Source organism: Lissotriton helveticus, chromosome 9 (assembly GCF_964261635.1).
Source record: "Lissotriton helveticus chromosome 9, aLisHel1.1, whole genome shotgun sequence".
Classification (NCBI taxonomy): Eukaryota; Metazoa; Chordata; class Amphibia; order Caudata; family Salamandridae; genus Lissotriton; species Lissotriton helveticus.
Genome location: NC_136070.1, coordinates 956,463,595 through 956,484,716, shown reverse-complemented (window position 1 = coordinate 956,484,716; position 21,122 = coordinate 956,463,595). Strand labels below are relative to the sequence as shown.

The 21,122-nt window shown below is 41.8% G+C and overlaps 1 protein-coding gene across 1 annotated transcript in view; it reads left to right on the top strand.

Moving 5' to 3' along the window:
- LOC144783084 (cadherin-related family member 4-like) overlaps positions 1–21,122 on the top strand; it is a 361,413-nt gene that overhangs the window by 139,875 nt on the left and 200,416 nt on the right. Inside the window, exons 7-9 of the mRNA XM_078662246.1 lie at positions 3,501–3,631; positions 9,827–10,010; positions 13,024–13,174. Coding sequence (XP_078518372.1) covers positions 3,501–3,631; positions 9,827–10,010; positions 13,024–13,174 — 466 coding nt within the window. The remainder of the gene's footprint in view (positions 1–3,500; positions 3,632–9,826; positions 10,011–13,023; positions 13,175–21,122) is intronic.

Sequence of the window (21,122 nt, the reverse complement as noted above, 5' to 3'; positions counted from 1 at the left end):
ACACACCCTACACCTTGGTTTGAGTATGTTAAATTCCATCTTAACGATTTAGGCCTGAGTGCCTATTGAAGTAACCCTTTCTCAATTAACCCGATGAGCAAAGGCATTGTAAAAACTGCCTTCTGGAATAGTATAATCATTGCACACTATTGTAACCCTAACGCTGGGGGGGAGAGGGGCTGGTGGGAGAATGTCCATCCTTTAAACCTGCAAAGGAACTATATATGGAAGTGACCCAACCTCCCAGGCCCACATGATGCAAAACAATTTAGGATGGGCACACTGCTGGTTAGTAAATGTATAAACAGCTGGAAAATGTATTGTTCCAAACCTGCAGCTTGAACATTTTGTAATTGCGCGATTGAGGATGTCGAACACGTGCTATTTGTTTGTCCCTTGTATGTCCGCACATATTAGTCTTTGGTATTGGCCGATATTGCTGTGCAACATGGTTACTCAGGAAAAAGAAGTCAGGCGGTATGTTCTGAAGATTTTATGCATTGTCCCCATCAATTATTACTTTTTATTGTTGTTTTGCTGCAACGTCAATATGTTTACACTAGCCTGGTACCATGTATCATGTTTTCACTATGCACTTTAATCTTATTCAAAGTTGTTTCGGAATATTTGATATAACACATTTAAGCCTCAACTATAATTGCTACACTACTTTTTTTAAATTGTCTTTTCATCAGATCAGGTAAATAGAGATTTTATTGTTGGACATTTTAAGCAGAAATATTTATTATCCAATTAATTTTTGATGTGATTTTTTTTACGATGAATGGCATGTTTTATGGGCTAGTTCCCGAAATAAACAATTGATTGACTTAAAATCGAAGTACACATTGGGGACCAATCAAAGTTTCCAGTCAACAGGAATTACATAATGCAAATTTCACACACACCTAGTAAGTATGTGGGTGCTTGGTGAATATGTACAAAGCAGCAGATCTGCACACATGCACACACATACACACTCACATCACTTAAGGAAAGACGGTTCACCTACTCACATAGGTGCACACAATTTTAAAAGCAAGTGTATTGTGACATTACTTAAAGAGTACATTTTTCCTTTTCTTTTTTTTTCGGTTTTGACTTTGTTTGTTAGGCCAAAGCCCTAAAACATATTAAAAAGAACAATTTTAAAAGTCCAGATTGTATTAAATTTAAATAATTTAATGTCTTTCTTAATTAAAATGACTGAAAATGCCCATATCGCATATTCACATCAAGATGAATAATTTGAACTTAAAAGATCATTGCTTGTGAACAACTTCTAATATAATACTTACCAAATACAGGTTTTAAACATAAACAGCACACATAACAAACAACACAGGACGATCCAACAACAAATACAGGAGAGAAACCTTATGACATCGCACATGTGTAAACGTCTTCTTTAGTAGTCGTCCTCTAAATAAAACTAATCTAGTCACACCGAAGTTTAATTCCAGTTATTCCTTTGAAGATTTATTTCTCATCCTGGGCATGAAAATTGTTCTAAATATCTAAAAACTTTACTTAGTACTGTGAAGCCCATATAAAGCTCATTGATTAGATTGTAGAAATATAATCAGAATCCAGTTATGAGATTTCTCTTGAATCTCTGATTGTATTATAGCTTTCCATAGATCTACAATTCATATAAAAGCCACAATTGCTATATTTGAACATCCAACAATTTTCTTTTCAAAAGACATTGAGAACTTACAAGTGCTTGAGAACACTGCACAGAAACTAAGGCCCATAAACGTTTCCGTCTTGGACAGCGTCACACATTCCCTAACATTGATCAAATGCTTCAATTCTTGCTGTTCCCATGAACAGACCCCAGTTCCTTTCTGGCTGCTTTTACTACGAAAGACCTTGCAAGCTTTTGATTGCTGCCTTGAATACCACCATGGTCCTCCAAAACCATCACTCATTGCCATATGAGAATTGTGGTAAAATTTTCCCCTCAATTACATTTAAAAGAGATTTAATTCTAAACACACCAAATAAACTATTAAACATTCTGAGCTCAGATAACAATGTGTTTGATTGAATCCTTTTTTTTCCAAAATGTCTATCCCTTGCCAAAGATATTGTAAACCAGAACTCCAAATACTAATATCTATTATTTTCCATTTTGGTACCATATAGCCACTAGGTGTATGTAATTTTTGTATCCCCAAAAATGAACACTTTTGTGTTATCAGGGACAATTGTAATTGTATATATCGTGCAATAATTGTACAGATTTTTCTCTACAGTCCAATTTGGATTAAATGTAGGATTTTCAAGACCATCTGCAAATAGAAGTCACCCACATGGTTACGTGGTAAGCAGGATCTTAAAACAGTAACCAAGCTGTGTAAGTGGTAACATGAGTGATAGTATTCCGAAATAGATGTTCCAGTAACGTCTTCCCGACGATAGCCTTATACCCTGAGTCAAAGGCTTACCTGAAATCCACAAAACAGCAAAACTGTAAACTGATCTGCTCTGTGGCCCTCTGGGAAACCTCCCATAACACAACACAATGATCAATGATAAAGCATCTCTCCTGGAACCCCCTTACTCCTTTGGAATTGATGACTGACTGTGAGAAAAACTAGGCCAGCAGTTTACGCAGAGTGAAATTAGCAAATATTTTGGCAATTAGGTCTATTAGTAACTTGTAACTATAAGAATCGGAGCTAATCTGAAATCCTTTCTTAAAAATCGGTTTGATTATTATTCTCCTCGGGATCCAGACACTAATTCATAAATCAATATCCATCTACAGAGGGGTTTATATCTAATACACATGGTCTTTTTTTATCTGGATTGGTGGTCTGTGGCAACTTATAAGTTCCTGTTAGCCTCACAATATTCCTTTCAGTAACAGAATTTAAAAAACTCCACACCAACAAAATTGGATAGACCTGGAACCACTAATAAGGGACTTTCATAAATGTTCGGAGTTTCGTAATATAAATAAAATAAACATGAAACTACAGCTTGTAAATAATTGATTAAACTTACCTGTTGCTGTTTAGGTGCCTATCTAGGTGTTTATCTCCATTTGGAAGATGCTACACACAGGAATCTTAGATAGGAAAAAAGACACACACAACAAGATTACACCTGCTCGAAATATGTTCATAAATAAAAGCTGTCTTTCAAATCAATTCTAACATTTATAATGGTGTTTGTACCTTATTTTAAATACACCCTTAAGTATTATATGCAGACCTCACTGCAGGTGAGAGTTACCCTGTCTGATGGTTTAGGAGCCAAAATCTTGGATTAAATCTGGAGGTTGGGTAGGATCAAGCCTGCAAACCATCTCTGTCCAACTCCCTCTCCACCCATCATCTTCTACAAAGCAGCAATGGCTGAGGTGACAGACATTTCATCCGATTAGAGAATGGGGTATATTTGTTTATTTCATAAATACAATGCAAAATAAGTAATAGGCTGTAAACATTTTCAGCAGCTATATAATTCTGTTTTTTAATTGACTCAAGGCCCATCACCGCAGCTGCCGCCATTGCTGAGAATAAGGGGCCACTGTACAAGGTGACTACAGTTTCTGCATCAGGGAACAACGTGCTCTATGAGATGATAACCCTGACTTCGTTCTTTTCTGTTGCAAAAGGTAAGAAAAAGAGCCTGGTTGCAAGTTTGTCTGGTGGGTTCCTCGTTTCAAATGCAGCAGATATCCCTCCCGCTTAATTACAAATGACATCCCATAGAATGCACTTGTAATAAGGCAGACAGAATCCGTCACTTTATGATGTAGTAAACCATCCACCAAACTCTAAATCGGGCCCTTAGTTTGGGATACAGCAAGGATGCAATCAATTGTCATACAAAATAGGGAAGATTTTGGGGTCGTAAGAAAAATTAAACAATAAAAATACACACTATATCATATTAAAGCTGGAGGTTGCCAATACATCTATAATGTCTAGTCTGTCAACAGCATGGGGTGCTGGTAAAAGTTTATGGTGCTCATAATGTATCTGATTCTAAAATGTTTGCACTCTCAAATTCACCTTGGTTGGGGAAAAACACTCATTTTCGAAGGCAAGCCCTGAATTTTAGCCGTGCCTTGCAAATGGAATTTCAGTATTCTCAAATTTAGTGGGGGTGGTGGTTGTGTGCTTTCATTGTTGAGCCTTTAAATGTTGCTTGAAGCCCGCAAAATAGCCAACAATTCATAGATAGTGCACTACCCTGAAAGAAATGCAAATTTGCACTTATCTGGGCAGTAGTATGTGTGCTTCTTGGGTGGGAATTGGTAGGGAACGCTACCATATTTAATGAGGACTAAGGGCATTAATTTCTTCATGGTCAAAAAAGAATTCACTACGAAAAAACCTAAAAAAGTTATATCGGTACATATACCTCACATTTCAGTACGCTTAATTACACTCCTGAGATTTTTTTAAATCAAAGGAGCATCAGAATATACTCCAAATGTAATTTTTTGCGGGGGGATGTATTTATTTGCATTTTCATTAACACATTGTAAAACCACATCAGGTATTCAGAACATCTGGTTTCCGTGTTCATTACAGACACAGCGGGGTCAGAGAATACTAGTACATAGACAATCAACAACAATGAATAATGTCTGCCAACGGGATCCCTCTTTATCTCTCCCCTTCTCCCTGGTATTTCGCCATTCCCTGATCTACTCCGAATCCATGAGCATCCTACCATAGTAGGTCAACCATGGCTTCCATATTTTCCAAACTTTTTTGGGGCACCCCCTTGCCTTGTATGCCGTCTTCTCCCCCAACATATACATGTCCATCCCCCTCCGCCATCCCTCCAGTGTTGGATTAGTATCTGCCCCCCAATTCCTTGCCATGTCTCTTTTGGATACTACCAGACCCAGTTGGAGCTGCACCAGCTTTACTTTGGGGAGATCGATCTCCGTGGGTATGCCCAGCAAAATAAACACAGGGTCAGGAGGTATGGATTCATGCAGTATAAGCTCCAGTTCTTTCAAGAGTGTGCCCCAGTATCGCTGAGCATGTGTGCATCCCCAAATAGTGTGAAAGCAGGTCCCTTCCATGTTCTTACATTTCAGGCAATTGGGGGACTCCGCTCTACCCATCTTATGCAGTCGGGCTCTGTCATAATACATTCTATGTAAGTATTTAAACTGGATCAATTGCAGCCGCGATTTTATGGCCACCTCCCTCGGGTGCATCAGGGCCATTTCCCAGTCCAAATCTTCCATATCTCCCAGATCCACCTCCCAGTGTAGTCTCAGCTTCCGTAATGGGTCAGGTGTATTATTCATGATCGTCCGATACGTCCATGACACTGCTTTCTCTCCAAGGTCACCCATCAAAATTCGCCCTTCTAACAGGCCATACTCTGGGAGGCCCTCCACGTCAATATGTTACGCCAACCAGGCATGCGTCAGTTGAAATACTGAAAGTGTTGCGATCTTGTTCATGTCGAATTCCAGCTGGAGGTGTGGGAACGTCACCAGTGCTTTACGATATATTATGTCTTTAAGCTGGGAAATACCAACCAGATCCCACTTCTGAAAGCCTTTCAGCTTGACAAATTCCTGAAGTCGCGTTCCCACCCAAAGCGGGGTTTCCTTGGTCACCCGATCTTCCCATTTCATGCGCCTCTCTGCCTTTTTCCATGCCATTATCACTATTTGTGTGGCCGGTCACAGTTTTGCGACACCCTGCCTCCATAAAGGTAGTGAGCGAATGACCTATAAAGAAACTGAGTATGCTCAAGCGCATATGCCGGCTGATCCCTCTCGCCGAAGGCCCATTTGTTAATTACTATTAAGTGAGCAGCCCAATAATAAGCCCGCAGGTCCGGCAGTGAGATGCCACCGCTGTATTGGTTACATTGCAGCTTCCACAACACCACCCTGGGGAGCTTCCTTCCCCAGAGGAACTTTCTCAGGATACCATCAATTTAATGAACATCTTTTCTGGGATAGGCTGGTAGGTATTCTGCAGAACATATAAAAATGTTGGGAGGGTTATCATCTTGAAGAGCGCAGCTCTTCCGAGCAGTTTTAAGAGTAGGGGAGTCCATCGGTCCGCGTCTGCATGAAATTCCCCCAGTACCCAGTACAGGTTCCGCCCCAGTGCCAATTGTCTGTCCAGCGTTATTTGGATGCCTAGATATTTTATCCCTGTGGTTACGACTTGTAGTTGGCTGGGATAAACGATGTTCTCGACCTCCTGCCCTACCGAGTAGACACTTGACTTTTCCCAGTCAATTCTATACCCCGCACACCTGCCATAGTCCTCACAACTCTACATAATATTAGGGAGTTTTGTTTCAGGGCTCGTAACATATAGCAGTATGTTGTCAGCATACAGGGAAATGCGTTCATCCAGATCATTATTATCATTTACACAAAAGCCGGTTATGCTCGGGTGTGCGCGAATGACGCATGCCAGAGGTTCCAGAAAGATCCCAAATAGCAGAGGGGACAAGGGGCAACCTTGTCTGGTGCCCCTTTCGATGGGGAAGTTCTGGGAGTTACCCCATTGACTCGGACCCTAGCCAAGGGTCTCTCATACAGAAGGGCTATCCACCTCCTGAACTCAGGACCAAACCCCATTCTACCCAATACGGCCATGAGGAATGGCCAATGGACCGTGTCAAATGCCTTCTCGGCAGCTAATGACAGTATGAGGTGCGGGTCGGGCCTATGTCGTACCACTTCCAATCAGTTGGCCACCCGACTAAGATTAACCTCCAGATTCATCATTGTCATGTTTTGCGAGTCCTTAATAGCGATTATTAAGGAATCGCTATTAAAGACTCGCAAAACGGGATTCATGTAGAAATCGCAATATTTTTTGAGATTTCTACTGCTTCCTTATTTGCGATCCGCAAATTGCTAATCGCAAATAAGGAATGGCTTTCCCATTCATTCCTATGGGCCTAAAGGCCCATAGGAATGAATAGGGAGTCATTCCTTATTTGCGATTAGCAATTAGCGAATCGCAAATAAGGAAGCGATTTCAAGGGTGCCAGGGTGTCCAAAGGACACCCTGTAGCACCCCTGAAATGGTCATGTACACTGGTGTTGCGCACACACATGTCCAAAGGACATGTGTGTGTGTAACATACAACTTAGAAAAATGCACTAAAGTGCATTTTTCTACGTTTTCGCTATTTACCACGTAGTTATACTTCGCGGTAAATAGCAGCCACAGATTGCGAATTCGCAATTTTCTAATGGTTCATGAATTGCATTTAAGGAATCGCAAATTGAGATTCCTTAAATGCAATTCATCGCAATTTAGCGAGTTCTAGATTAGCGATTTTTGCATTTGGGATGATGAATCCCAAATGCAAAAATAGCGCTCGCAAAGGGCCAGATTCTCAGAATCTGGCCCTTTGCGAGCCAATTTTACTATGATGAATCTGGCTGTAAGTCTTGTTGACCTGTGAGGCATAAAACCCGACTGGTCCCTCTGGATAAGCCCTGTTATAACTTTGGTTAGTCTGTTGGCCGGAATTCTAACCAAAATCTTCGTCTCTATATTTATGAGGCAAATGGGTCTATAGGAACTGCATTCCTGTGGCGGCCTCCCCTCTTTAGGTATCACCACGATAGTCGCCGTCATCAGATCCTCCGGGAGCATGCCACTTTCCCGCGCCTCCAGATACATCTGTAATAGATGTGTGCTAAAAAGCGCCTGTGTTGTTTGAAAAATTCCGGCGGGAGCCCATTGGGACCCGCGGATTTCCCGGTTTTCATCTGGCCTATGGCTTCTACAATTTCTTCCTTGGTCAGATTTACCTCCATTGCTTGCATTTCACTGGGCTCTAAGCTAGGGAGCTGCATAGATTGTAAATACGTGTCTATCTGTTCGGTGTCTGCCCGCGGTCTTTTGGCATAGAAGGCCTCCTAGTAACCTGCAAAGGCTTGTGCTATCGCATCTGGGGTCTGGTGAACCTGATCTTTTCCTGTCTGTATTTGGGCTACCCATCTGCTTTCCATCTTTTTCCGGCTGAGCCAGGCCAGCAATCTGCCCGTCTTATCACTGGCATCATAGAGCCTCCTGTGCAGGGCTTGTATGGCGTGGCGCACGTCTTTTTTGGCTAGCGCAAGATATTCACTCTGCAAGATTTTCAATCTCCTAAACCTAGAGACGTCGTCTCCTGTTCTAGCTTGCGATTAGGCCTGTAGGAGCTGCTTTTCCAGGTTCTCTACCTCCTCCGCCTCTTTGCGTTTCTTATGCGCAATAATGTTTTGAGCCCTATCTCGGAGGACTGCTTTATAGGCTTCCCATAGGGTAATAGCAGAGTCCACCGACCCCACATTTCCCCTGAAATACAACTCTGTGTCTAGTCTAAGTTCCTGGGACACCTGCGGATCTCGCAGTTCCCACGAGTTCAGTTTCCAGTCTCTGGGTTTGTGTCGTGACTGCGCACCGATTGCCAACCTCATGGGCAAATGGCCCGAGAGACCCCTCACCAGGTATTCAATTTTTTGTATGTTGCCCACTTCTCCTGCCAGAGTAAATATATGGTCTATTCTCGAGAATGCCTTATGGGCCCCAGAATAAAAGGAGTATGCTTTAGTCCAGGGGTGTGGTTTCCGCCACAGGTCAGTGAGTGCCAGTGTATCCACGAAACATTTAAGTGGGGTTTCTCTAGGGCTCCCTTGATGGACCGTTGTGCGATCCCATGTAGGATCCATCACATCATTAAAGTCTCCCCCTATAATGTGAGCACTGGAAACCGCTTCAAGAAGAATGGCCCCCAGTCTATCCATCGTCTGTCTCTGTAGCCTGGGAGGCGCATATACGCTAATGAGTGTAATGTGTCTCCTGTCCCACAGCCCCTGTACTGCCACATATGTCCCATTGGGGTCACTCCAAATGCATTCCACCCTGAACGGTGGAGTTCTCTTAATCAGTATCGCGACCCCCCGCGCCCCAGTTGAGAAACCCGCATGCGCCAGTGTTATGTAAGGTCTACGGCCCAGAAAATTGCATTGCATACCCTGTAGGTGTGTTTCCTGTAAAAGGATCACATCCGGCTTCAGCCTTTTACAATATGCTGCTCTCAACCCACGTTTGACCTTATTCCCCATTTCGTTGACATTCCATGACAAAACTGAATATGGGGAGTAGTTATCTGCCATTCACGTCCTGTCCAGAATTCCCATGTGTCTCCCCCCGCTCCACCACCTCCAAATGTAATTTTAAACTTATAAGTACACATTTCCAACTTTCAAAGCAACCCCTTTGTTAATCCCATAGTGAGCAGTATCAGAATCTATTGGGTACTGCTGTTTCAGTTAACCGTGGGGAGCACTTCTGTTCATTATAGTTAATTTAAAACATGTACTACCAGAATATGGAGTTTTAAATACTGTGATACAGAAATATCATATGCAGAATATTCACTAGCATGAAGGTAAATATATTAAGGTAAGCACATATTTAATATTCTTAACTCCACATTTGGTAAACTTAAACATACATTTTGCCAAAGTGCATGAATGGGGAGTTAAGAACAGTACATTTATTTCTGCCTATATATATTTACCTTCACAATATTGTGGTAGTTGACATTCTGGAGTAGATATGTGTGTAGGTTGTGAGTATGAGTGGGACGGCATCAAAGTAAACCAATCATTTGATTGTAGTAAGCTCGGTATAGAGTGAAGGAGAAGGTAAGATAAAAATAATCAGTGCAAGGTGTAATTAATGACTTTGACACTGCATTATAGTTTGTTACTTAGCTCTCTGAATATGTCATTTATGCAGAAAAGTGCAGTAGGAACAGGTTATCATGGACATAAATATTTCAACATTTTGTGGTTCCCATACAGAGACAGGCGTGGTAAGTACCACCAGCAACCTTGACCTGGAGCAGAATCCTGAGCTTGCCAACACCATCCTGACTATCAAAGCCTACGATAAATACAACCACAGCAACAGTGCCACCATTACAGTCACTGTCACAGTAACAGATGTAAATAAACTGCCACCGACGTGCACTCCGGCTGTCTTTGTGTAAGTCTTAGACAGGGTGACCAAAGGCAGAAGTTTCAAATGAAGTCAGCATTGATTCTGTACACATTGTCTTCTAATACAATGCTTGTTCTCACTTTTGAGGTTTGTGTCACACACAAGGTTGGGGAGGCACAGAGGGAGGGACAGCAGACTGAAATCATAGTTTGAAAGAGACATTTACTAATATTAGAATTTATATAAGTGTGAGAGGCGGCTGTAATTATACCATGATCTTGAGAGAATCAATTCTATTCTCAGCTGCAGCATTTATTTTGAGAAGGCCATGAATAAGTTACATTGATAAGTACAATCGATTGGGTTTCAATTGAGTTATTGTAATTGAACACTTGAAGTTTTTTAAAACATCTATCTGAATCACATCTACATAAAGCCCTTACGGTTGTGGTGTGAGCTGACCTAGAAACGTTCTGCTGATTCTGTAGTTATGTGGGAGGCATTGACAGTTTTTGTCCTTTACTATTCTCATCTGTTGCAAAAAGGGAAGTCCTGCTATATTGAGTGTTTGAGATATTTAGAATTGTAGATAGTTAGCTGTCAACAAGATGGATGTTTTTCATGAGAGCTTATGAGTGACCTTGTAAACCAATGAGAGCAAAGCTTGTGACAACTATCATGTCAGTTAGAACCCCTTAGTTGCTACCAGCATACTTTTTTTTGATCGCTTAATGTATTTCACGAAGTGAGTTTTTTTTCCTGTAATTGTTATGAATTTCAGTATTTCTGTTAGCTGTTAAATATTTCATGCCAACAATTTTTTTTTTTTTTTGGGTACAGTTTGAAGTTATGTTTTATATGCAATATATATATATATTTTTTTACCAAGTTTTATTTGTCAAGTTACACATGTATTGCAGACCTCTGCACCCCAGAGGCAACTGCGCTATCAAACCATACAGAGATGAGGACTTTTACTTTTTCCAATAGAAACAAAGCATATATAAGCAACACTGAAAAGAATACCCCAACTTCCGCCCACCCCCACCCCTCCCCCCAGATCGCACACAATCCGCATAGTCCTGTCCACAGCATGTAAACATAGCAAGAAGGGTGAACCGCTCCGGGCCTCCCCCTAATGCACCCCTTATATGCAATATTTTGAGTTTCTTTGTGAATCATTTGTTTTGGCTTTATTTCAGGCTGTATATGAAACCATATCTTTTTCAAAGACAGCTTGAACCCTCCTTTACTTTTCAGATTCCTTCAAGACTTTTTCTTTTGTACTATTATGATGTTGATGCATTTTAAAATTATTTTCACTGGTATGACATCAGAGCAGTGAATAATGCGGTAGAGGAAAATGAATTATTTATAATGGCCGTATGGGGGCAGAGAGAATTATTTATAATGACCAAACGGGGGTCATATCTAACATATACTATTTATAGAAGGGTAGTTTTAAATAACTAGCCTGTTTTAAGCTAGAGATCGAAAATGACTTCCAGCCAAAGAAAATGAATCTCAAGTTGTTTATGATATCAGTTGGAAACTCAATCTGAAAAACTCCCCATTACTGACAGCTAGTTTATCTACATTTTGCTGTGTTGTGTACCCCCACTATTACAAACTTGTAGTTGGGGGTGAAGACTTTGCCTCGCATTTCTTATTTTTGGATCATGGGGCCGACAGGAGATAGATAGGTTGCCACTATTGTGGAGGGCCTACAAAATGTGGTCTACAGATGGATCCCTGCTCAGATATTGAAATTCCTTGCTCACAAGGCCCTGAAAACCTCAGCTGTGAGATGAACCATAAAGTCTAGTATTTTATTCGAGAGAATACTACATAGACTTAGAATATAGTAAATCACAAGTTCCATGGGATAAGAAAAGCAGTCAATGGAAAATATAAAAATAAATAATAAATAACACCACAAATGAGAAAAACGAATATGTAGGACAAATTATAAAATGATGGGGAAAATTAAAGTATGTAAATATAAAAAGCACACAAAAATCAAAAGTAGACACCTGTAAGAGTAATTGACATGAGATCTACACTGTCAGAAATCTAGTGAAGTCATTAGGCTGACATGGTCGCACAAAAGGCAACACAGGTTCAGACTGAGTTCACACTGAACACCAAGCACACGCAGATTGTGCATAAGTTAATATTGCCAGCATAGCAGAACCCCTAACGGCTGGAAGGTTTGAGCTGCTTTCTAACACCTGCATCCTCTACCCAACTCTAGAAAGAAGATCTGAACCATGTACACTAACTGGGTGAGAAGATATCTATTATGGGATGCCTGACATTACCAAGGGGACCAGAGAGACTGTGTGCCTTTTGGGATTCAGGTTTCCACGAAGTTGTCAATATCTACAATAATGTACTCTCATTGCTGATAGAATTCCTCCAAACGTTTCAGTGTAACCTTGAGGTTGGGTGTACAGTTGCTTTGGCCCCAACAGTTACTTATTAAGCTTAAAAACTGGCTTGACGAGAAGAAAGACCACCGCAGTGAACAGGGAACCTGCACTTTTGCTACGGCGTAACTCTTTCAAGATCTGCAGTCAAGCCACAAGTCATGCTACCGCTTCCCATCCAGATCCTGGAAGGTTAACATGGTCGCTGCAACCTCTTTATGTCCCAGAGAAAGAGCGACCCTCTATGGTTGAACTGTCTCTGCATTATGCACAATAAAAGCTCAAGAAACTCTGAGGTGAACCACTGCTTTATGCATGTTGCCTGATGCCCTGAAGGTCTCCTGAGAATGCTGCTCCCTTCGCAGCCTGGTGGCAAATGCTTTCAGTGCTGATGAGCAAAATAGCCACATCTGGTGTTAGTAAGACTTGAACGGATAGGGAATGCTAAATCATAGGAGCATTTTGAATTTTTTTGTATTTTTCGTTAAAAAACAACGCTAAATTTTCTGAAATTTGTATACCTCATCAAAAATTCAATTTTATCTCAAAATGTCCAATAGATTATTTAAATATGAAGCTAATTGATCTTTTTTTATGTTTGTTAGCTGATCACTTTCTTATTTAAACAGGAAAGAGGTTCCAGAAACCACACCCACTGGTACAACCCTGGTTGGTTTTACATGCATTGACCCAGATTTCAGCGCGACAACCTTAACCTACAAGATCGTGCCCAACAGCAGTTCCATGTACAACTTCAAGATGTCAGGCTCATCACTGCAGGTGAGAGAATGTCAATATTAAAAAAGATAGGAGGATAAAGTTGCAAGGGGCATTGTAAAAGCAAAGGAGCAAGCACAAACAAAAAAAAACAATTCAGCTGAGTGGACATCATTGCCATAAGGTTAGGCAGAGGAGTAAAGCTGCCACAAATATGTGAAACAGACGATCTCTCCGAGACGTTACTGTCTGTCTCTCCCGTGAAAGAAGAGAAGCTATGAGAACCAATATAACTTAGGTTCATTCACTCAGTAGTTCTGACTGATGCTTTTTGCAACCTTGGCTCAGTCTTTGTTAAAACCGAGGTTTAGGAAATGTGGATATTTTTTCATTAAATGTGTGAGGGTGGCGGTTGACCTATGCCAGAAAAGGGTGGATGCTGTTTTTGGATCTAGCCAAATTTTAATGTGGAACAGCACAAACCATCACCAGATATTCTGAAAACGAATCCTGTGACAGGAGACTGATACAACAATGCAAAATGAATAACATGACAGATACCATTGACAGTCATTCCTAAACTCTTTGTGGGGAAATCACTACTTGTATCATTAGCGAAAAGGTATTGATAAAAAGCATCCGCCTCAACATCTAGAGCAGAGGACTTCAAAAGTTTTTGCTCTGAGTCCCCCTAAGCAAAATGTCGGGCTCCCCTCCAAAACTTTATGGCAAGAAAGAGGGAGTAGCAGGATTGTGCTCATGGGTCGCGCTTACGAGATAATTTCAGGGTTACTTTTCTGCATGTCAAAATTGGCACAAAAAGTGAGAATTATAACTGTGCAAATATGTAAAAAAAAAACACTACCCCACCCTAATTGGAGTATTATGAGCCCCTCAAACTTCTGCAGGCCAATACAACTGCACCTGCTGCACCAATGATAGTTGCAGCCTTGAGTAGCAAGCTGTCTTATGTCACACCTTCCCCACTATGCCTGGCCATCACGCCAATCTTGAAACAAACTCTCTATCAAAAACGAGCTCCCCCGCCACCATTTTCCAGCAAGGGGTTTCCCTGATTTAATACTTGCAAGGCCCCATCCCTCCTTTGAAAAGTAAGACAGACATGATTATGATGCAGTGGGCCCCTCACACCCTTGGGCCCCAGTGCCACTTTATTTGCTTCACTAATGATAGCTACTGCCTTGCAAATCAGGGAGTGTGCTCTTTGTTAAAAACATGGGCTCCCATCTTGCCCCATCCCCATCCCTGCCATCTCTCTGAGGCCCAAGCTAAAGAAAAGAGCCTCCTATGCTTCAATATTCCCCTCCCTTGGGCCATTGGTACGAGGCCCACATCAACACTGGCAGCAAACAAGAAAGGATAGTAAAACAGCCATAATTCATGTTTAGTTGGCCTCTCACAACTGTGGACTTTGTGCCTCTTAACCTGCAACACCAATGATACCCACGACCCAACAAAACAGGCTTGCTCCGCTGCCCACTACACAGGACCATCACTTCTAGGCTTGAGGCCCAAAGTAGGCTGTCTGCCACCCATCTCCCCACCATCAATGAATCACTGTTTCCCTGCGCAACAAGGGTTACCTGGGTCTTGATACTAGCAAGAACTAGCATTTGCAGTGCAATAGGTCTCGCATTACTGAAATTTTGAGCTATTTGCGTTGCAAATAATGTTTGTTACTTTTTTTTGTTGTTGTTGTCATGAAATATCCCAGCAGTAGCATAGGTAGTAAAATAAAAACCACGAAACCAGAAAGAATTGCAGTACCAAAGGCTGTTACTAGGTGTCCCTGTGGAGTTATAAAGGGACCTCTATTAGTCACATAAGGTACTACATCCTTAATACAATTATAATGAGAAAGATTGCAGGTGAGCATAGGTGTACATTTGTTTTTATTGGAAGTTAGTTTTTTGCTAGATTGAGTTTTAAAAATAAACCATTGTTGTTTATTTTAATAGCAAATTTTTTAAACGTACTTTACAAGTACTTGCTGAGGCATTGGCGCCCCCCTGGGAATACAGCTGCGGCTCCCGCACAGTTTGAAGACTTCTGATTCTAGAGCAAAAGAGTTCTGCCGTTGTTTCTTGGAACTATATGGAAATGGTTGCTCTGAACTTCTTGAAATGGTTTGGAATGTTATTCATAATCAAATGCATGGTGTGCAAGGTTCCTGATATTGTTTTAAATCATTGCAGATTCAGGCACTAGGGCGATACCCAGTGGAATCCAGGAGCGCACCAGTTTACCTCAGCTTTCACTGACCAAAGGGTAGTGCCAGCCAGAGCAGCACGTTTCTCCTGCATGTTTTGCTCACCAAAAGAGTGAAAGGGAAATGACATTGATATTAAAAACATATTTTATTTACAATTTATAAGTCAGACTCCACAAAATAGATTGCCTCTTTGCAACACCTGTATAGATCTACACGTTTGCCTTTGCAGAACATTTAAAGCCAGGCAACACAAACTTAAGTTTGTGTATCCTTGGGTGGGGATGGTTGTGTCTAATCTCCATGATTGCTTCAGTGCTGTATGTCAATTTAGAGTGGCTTTTGCCAATTCAGTCCGACATACCCTTAAAGTCAGGGCCATGAAATATCAAAGAAACTGAAAACATTGATCATTTCGAATGGGTTTACATCATTTGTCACTTACACAAATCCAGGTCTAGACCCAACTTCTGTATTTTGAAAGGTTTGAATGAAGGGATTGTTCACTGTCATCATGAGGTGCTTGACTATGCACTGGCACAACTGAATTACTGCGCTAATAATGGAGTGGAGCACGTAACTTCACTCCCAACAACTCTAAGGGGCCGATTAGGATGGCGGACGGACTTGCGTCCGTCCGCCACCCCAGAGGTGGAGGGACCGTCCGCAGGGGCAGCGGCGGTCCCTCCGTGCAAATTAGGATGTGACCGCCACCCTGGCGGTCACATCCTGGATATTTAACATTGCGGCGGGTGCTGCTTCAAGCAGCACCCGCCGCAATGTTAAAAGTGCATGTTTAACATTTACATGCACAAAGCGGCAGGCACCGCGCGGTGCCTGCCGCTTTGTGCATGTAAATACTGGGGGGTACCATAGGTACCCCCATGTGCACCCCCCACCCTCCTACACGGGCCCCCAAAATCAAAAGTACACATGCTTTTCCACGGCGGAAAAACCGCCGCGGAAAAGCATGTTTACAAATGCTTCCTAATTTGGCTGACGGTGTCTGATAGACACTGCCAGCCAAATGAGAGCTTTTCCGCCGCGGTTGTAATCCGACCGCGGCGTAAAAGCTGCGGACAGAAACCAAGACCCACCAGCCATCGTAATGCGGCGGTGGGTCTTTGGTGACTCCGCAGAGGATTTTCCGCCTCCTCCGGGCCGGAGGTGGCTTCCGCCGGCCCGGAGGAGGCGGAAAATCCTCCATCATAATGAGGCCCTTAATGTTCACATGGTAGCACCATTTCTTATAAAAATTATCCAGAGTAGGACTCAGATATTATTTTATTTTTGTCAAGGGATCAGCCTACCTAATGAAAGCATAGGCCAACACATCGGAAAGTAATATTCAGACATGCACAACAAATGGTGTAAACACTATGGGCCTGGTTACGAGCTTGGCGGACAGGGTTACTCCCTCACAAAGTAACTGACATCTCGTCCACCAAATTACAATTCCATTATATCCTATGGAACTAGTAAAATGGCGGACAGAATATTCGTCACGTTTGTGATGGAGTATCCCATTCATCAATATCATAATCAGGTTCTACGTTTGGATATGAGGAACACAACCAGACTATTCAGGATGATGCCACAGAGTATCATGATACATCATGACAATAGGAGTAGTATCTGTATTCCAACGGGCAACTCATGAATTAATTTCTGTATGTCTATTTATTGTTAGCCCTGAAGAAAGACTGCATAAAATTGTATTTGGTATCAGTTGTTTGGAACCCAAGTTTTATGTCTTCAACCAGGCTTAGGGTAAAGGAGGATTAGGAGAGAGAGGAGAGATCTGCTCTGGCAGGTGATTGTCAAAATGTACTGACTGGATGACACACAGCACAAAGCTTTGGATCTTAATAAAAGGAGACTAAGTGCCTGATTTCGACTTGCCATGCCGTGCAGGGACAGGGGGGGTGCATGCAAACGGGGGGGGGGGCACAACATGTTCCCCCCTGCATGTGTCCCCAGTCCCTGATGCACAAGGGTGCCCTGTAGGGCCCCTTTTGTTTCATCCCCGCCACACTTTTCATGGCGGGCTTACCGCTGTGCCGTGAAAGATGAGGCATGGAGGAAGCTCGTAATATGCTTGGCAGGGCTGCAGCTGCCCTTCCAAGCATATTGGGGGCTCACACCATCATGCCACTGCCAGGAATGCGGTTCCCTGGCTGCTCCCTGGAGGTTGCGGAAGTGTAATGGTGGTCCGACCGCCTAAATTGTAATTGCCCCGCGAGTCTGGAGTTCCTCCGATTGCAAGACTAGTAATCAGCCCCTAAGTATTTATCGAAGTGTGAGAGGACACTCATTAGTCCGTGGTTCATGCTAAAGGATACAGATAAACTATTCTGAGAGAATACAGATATGAACTTACCTGGTGCAAGTAGGAGATCAACTGTAACTACTAATAGCTGGGTACAAACTATAGTAAGGTGTTGCACTATAAGGTTTTCTATACTGTCTGCCACAAACAAGCCAGAAGTGCACCTGTGGGGAAAACACCACCTGTGACTGTGCGTGTCTGAGTCTGGGAGTTGCTATAATTCCCTATTCTCTGCTGTCCCATCTTCCACGCTATCCATATTCACTGCCGCCTTGGCCTGTTGTGTCAAAAGTGAGAACGAATTTGTTTGAATTCTCAGCAGACATCTTGTCAGGGACTAAGCATGGAGGCTACGCAGGAAGATTGGAACAAGCTGTGGATTACCTGGAACAGCTAAAACTATTTTTGAAGAAGGCAGATCCCCATGGCAGGTGCAGTTGACAGCAGCCACAAAATTGTTGGAAATAGATGTGCAAAATTTGCACAATTCAAACATCCAAGTTGCCGCATGGAAAAGATCACTGAATAGACAAGCCAAGAAAATATCATATGAAAAAGATCTGGACAGCTTACACCATCAATCCAATCTCCTAGCACTGGACACCTCCTATATAGTGGGCAAACCATAGCCTTATTTTGAGCAAGCACTGTCAGTCCCGGCTTGGAAAAAAATTACTTACATGAGACTTCTGGCACTGCCCATTGTGGACTTTAACCAAGCCTGGGCCAGGCAGGACAATTTAGTCACATGTCGACTTTGTAATTACCATCGTGAATCCTGGCTCCATCTGCTGTGCTGTTGCCCTAAGTTAGCCAGTGAGAGGCACCGACTAGTTCTTCCAATCTGTAGAGCCCATGGTCTTATACGATGCAGTGAAGTCTCTCATTTGTGTTTCTCTGCTAAAACAGCTCAAACAGTAGCGCGCCTGGGGAAATTTATAGAATTAATCTGAGCCGCCTTGATGCAGAATATAGAGACACAGAAAGAACCCATTTAGCTAACAAGCAAGAGAGACTTTGACAAAATGTTCATTTAAGTCTAATGCATTTGCACTTTACAGTCAGTGATGATACTAATTTTAAGGTTTTATGTCCTACTAGTTTGTAATAACATTCACAGGATTTTAACTTGGTTCTTTTTTATAATGACAGTATATTGTAACGATTTTAAGTAATAGAACAATAAAACTATATTCAGACCTGGAACAGCTTCCAACGTGCCACACCCAGGGAGAGAAAAGAAACAATAGCTCAGACGCGCAGTAGAAAACTTATTGCGCAGATGTATCATTTCCCGAAAATCTTGGGCAGGAGTTTCTCAAACAATATCTGAAGGTCGGGTTGCACATACTATTCACAGGCTTGTTCCTGTCCACCTCAGACAGATCATTATGGTGAATGCAGTACAAGTCAGTTCAAATTGAATTTCAGTAGTTGACATTGAAATGCAATACTTACAGTTACCAAAGATTGCACAAGTTTAGCTAAAAAAAACTAGGACTGAACGAAGTTTTGATTATGCAACCATAGTCTTGCAGTTTTCCTGTTTATTGGCTTTGCTGTATGTCTTGCTTTTGCTATGACTACACTATTGTGTATTTTTCTATCTTGATTGTTAGTTGGCGCTGGTAATTCAGAAGCGTTACGTATGTGAGTGCATTCCTTTCTTACCTTTTCCTTGGGATTGTCTTACGACAAATAAACTGCTCCTAAAAGGTCAATATTTGCAAACATAAGTACCCATTGGGCCCATATACTGGTACTTGGTGTGTTTTCAAACCATTTTATGTGCCTTACATGAGCTTTATTCATTTTTTATTTATGTATGCAGTTTTGTATAGCCATACCTGGCCTAAGTGGTGGGAGGGTGTTTCAGGAAGATGTAGGTTTGGTACATACACAGTGAGAATATAAGTTTTGTACTAAAAATTACTCATGCAACATTTTATCTCTAAATGGTTCAAAGTATTTACATCATGAAGCCTAGCAGTTAAAAGGTATATTGTGAAGTTCAGGTGTGTTTGTCAAAGTTTAGTAAAACACCTAATCTCTTCAAGTAGTTTCATTATTCACATAACTAAAAGTTTGCAATGCAGGTCAGGACTATTTTTGGGCCTGGACCCTTCCTCATGGTAGGACCTTTCAAGAGTTTTTTCTGAGTTACTGATGAGAAGGGATGAAATTACATTAGAAGTACTTGGTAAGGAAAACACTTTGCACACTTCTACTAAAGGCCCTAAACTAGTTACACATGAGTTGCTGCCATTTCAGCGCTCTTACGGCCAGATTCATCATACTGAAATCGGCTCACAAAGGGCCAGATTCTGAGAATCTGTCCCTTTGCGAGCGCTATTTTTGCATTTGGGATTCATCATCCCAAATGCAAAAATCGCTATACTAGAAATCACTATATTGCGAAGAATCGCATTTAAGGAATCTCAATTAGAGATTCTTTAAATGCTATTCATGAACCTTTTTAAAATTGTGAATTCGCAATATAGGGCCGCTATTTACCGCGAAGTGTAACTTCGTGTTAAATAGCGAAAACTTAGAAAAATGCACTTTACTGCATTTTTCTAAGTTGTATGTTACACACACACATGTCCTTTGGACATGTCTGTGCGCAACACCAGTGTACATTTCCATTTCAGGGGTGCTACAGGGTGTCCTTTGGACACCCTGGCACCCTTGAAATCGCTTCCTTATTTGCGATTCGCTAATTGCTAATCGCAAATAAGGAATGGCTCCCCATTCATTTCTATGGGCCTGGAGGCCCATAGGAATGAATGGGAAAGCCATTCCTTATTTGCGATTAGGAATTAGCGAATCGCAAATAAGGAAGCAATAGAAATCGCAAAATAAATTGCGATTTCTACATGCATCCCGTTTTGCTAGTCTTTAATAGCGATTCCTTAATAATCGCTATTAAGGACTCGCAAAAGAGGACAATCATGAATCTGGGGGTTATTTCATTTTGTGCATTTACACATTTTTAAGAAAAGGCTGTTAGGTTCTCAGGTCTTTTGGTTGATTTGTCTCTAACCACTTGTGCCTCCTCGACTGCTAGATTGGGTTGCTGTGCCACAGACATGAGTAAGTGCAGCAACAAATCCGGAACACCTTCTAGCCCTCACGCAGGACCCCCAATGTTTTCCACATAGATCATCCCATAAGCAAATACTCTCCCACCCGCGCATACAAAATTTGGTAGCCTTTTTTGCGACACCACCCGACTGCGCTTTGGAGCCATTGGCATGAAGCGCTATACAATGGTCACAATAATACTACAGTACGCTATTTAAGAATTGATGCGGTTTGTTTTTTGAGCAGACTTAAAAATTAGATACCAATCCATTACAGACTGAACATGTGAACCACGAGTCTTGTGCAGTAGTTAAGGTTCCCAGGAGTGTTTAGCATAGACAAAGAAACACAGCTAGAATTTTAGGGGT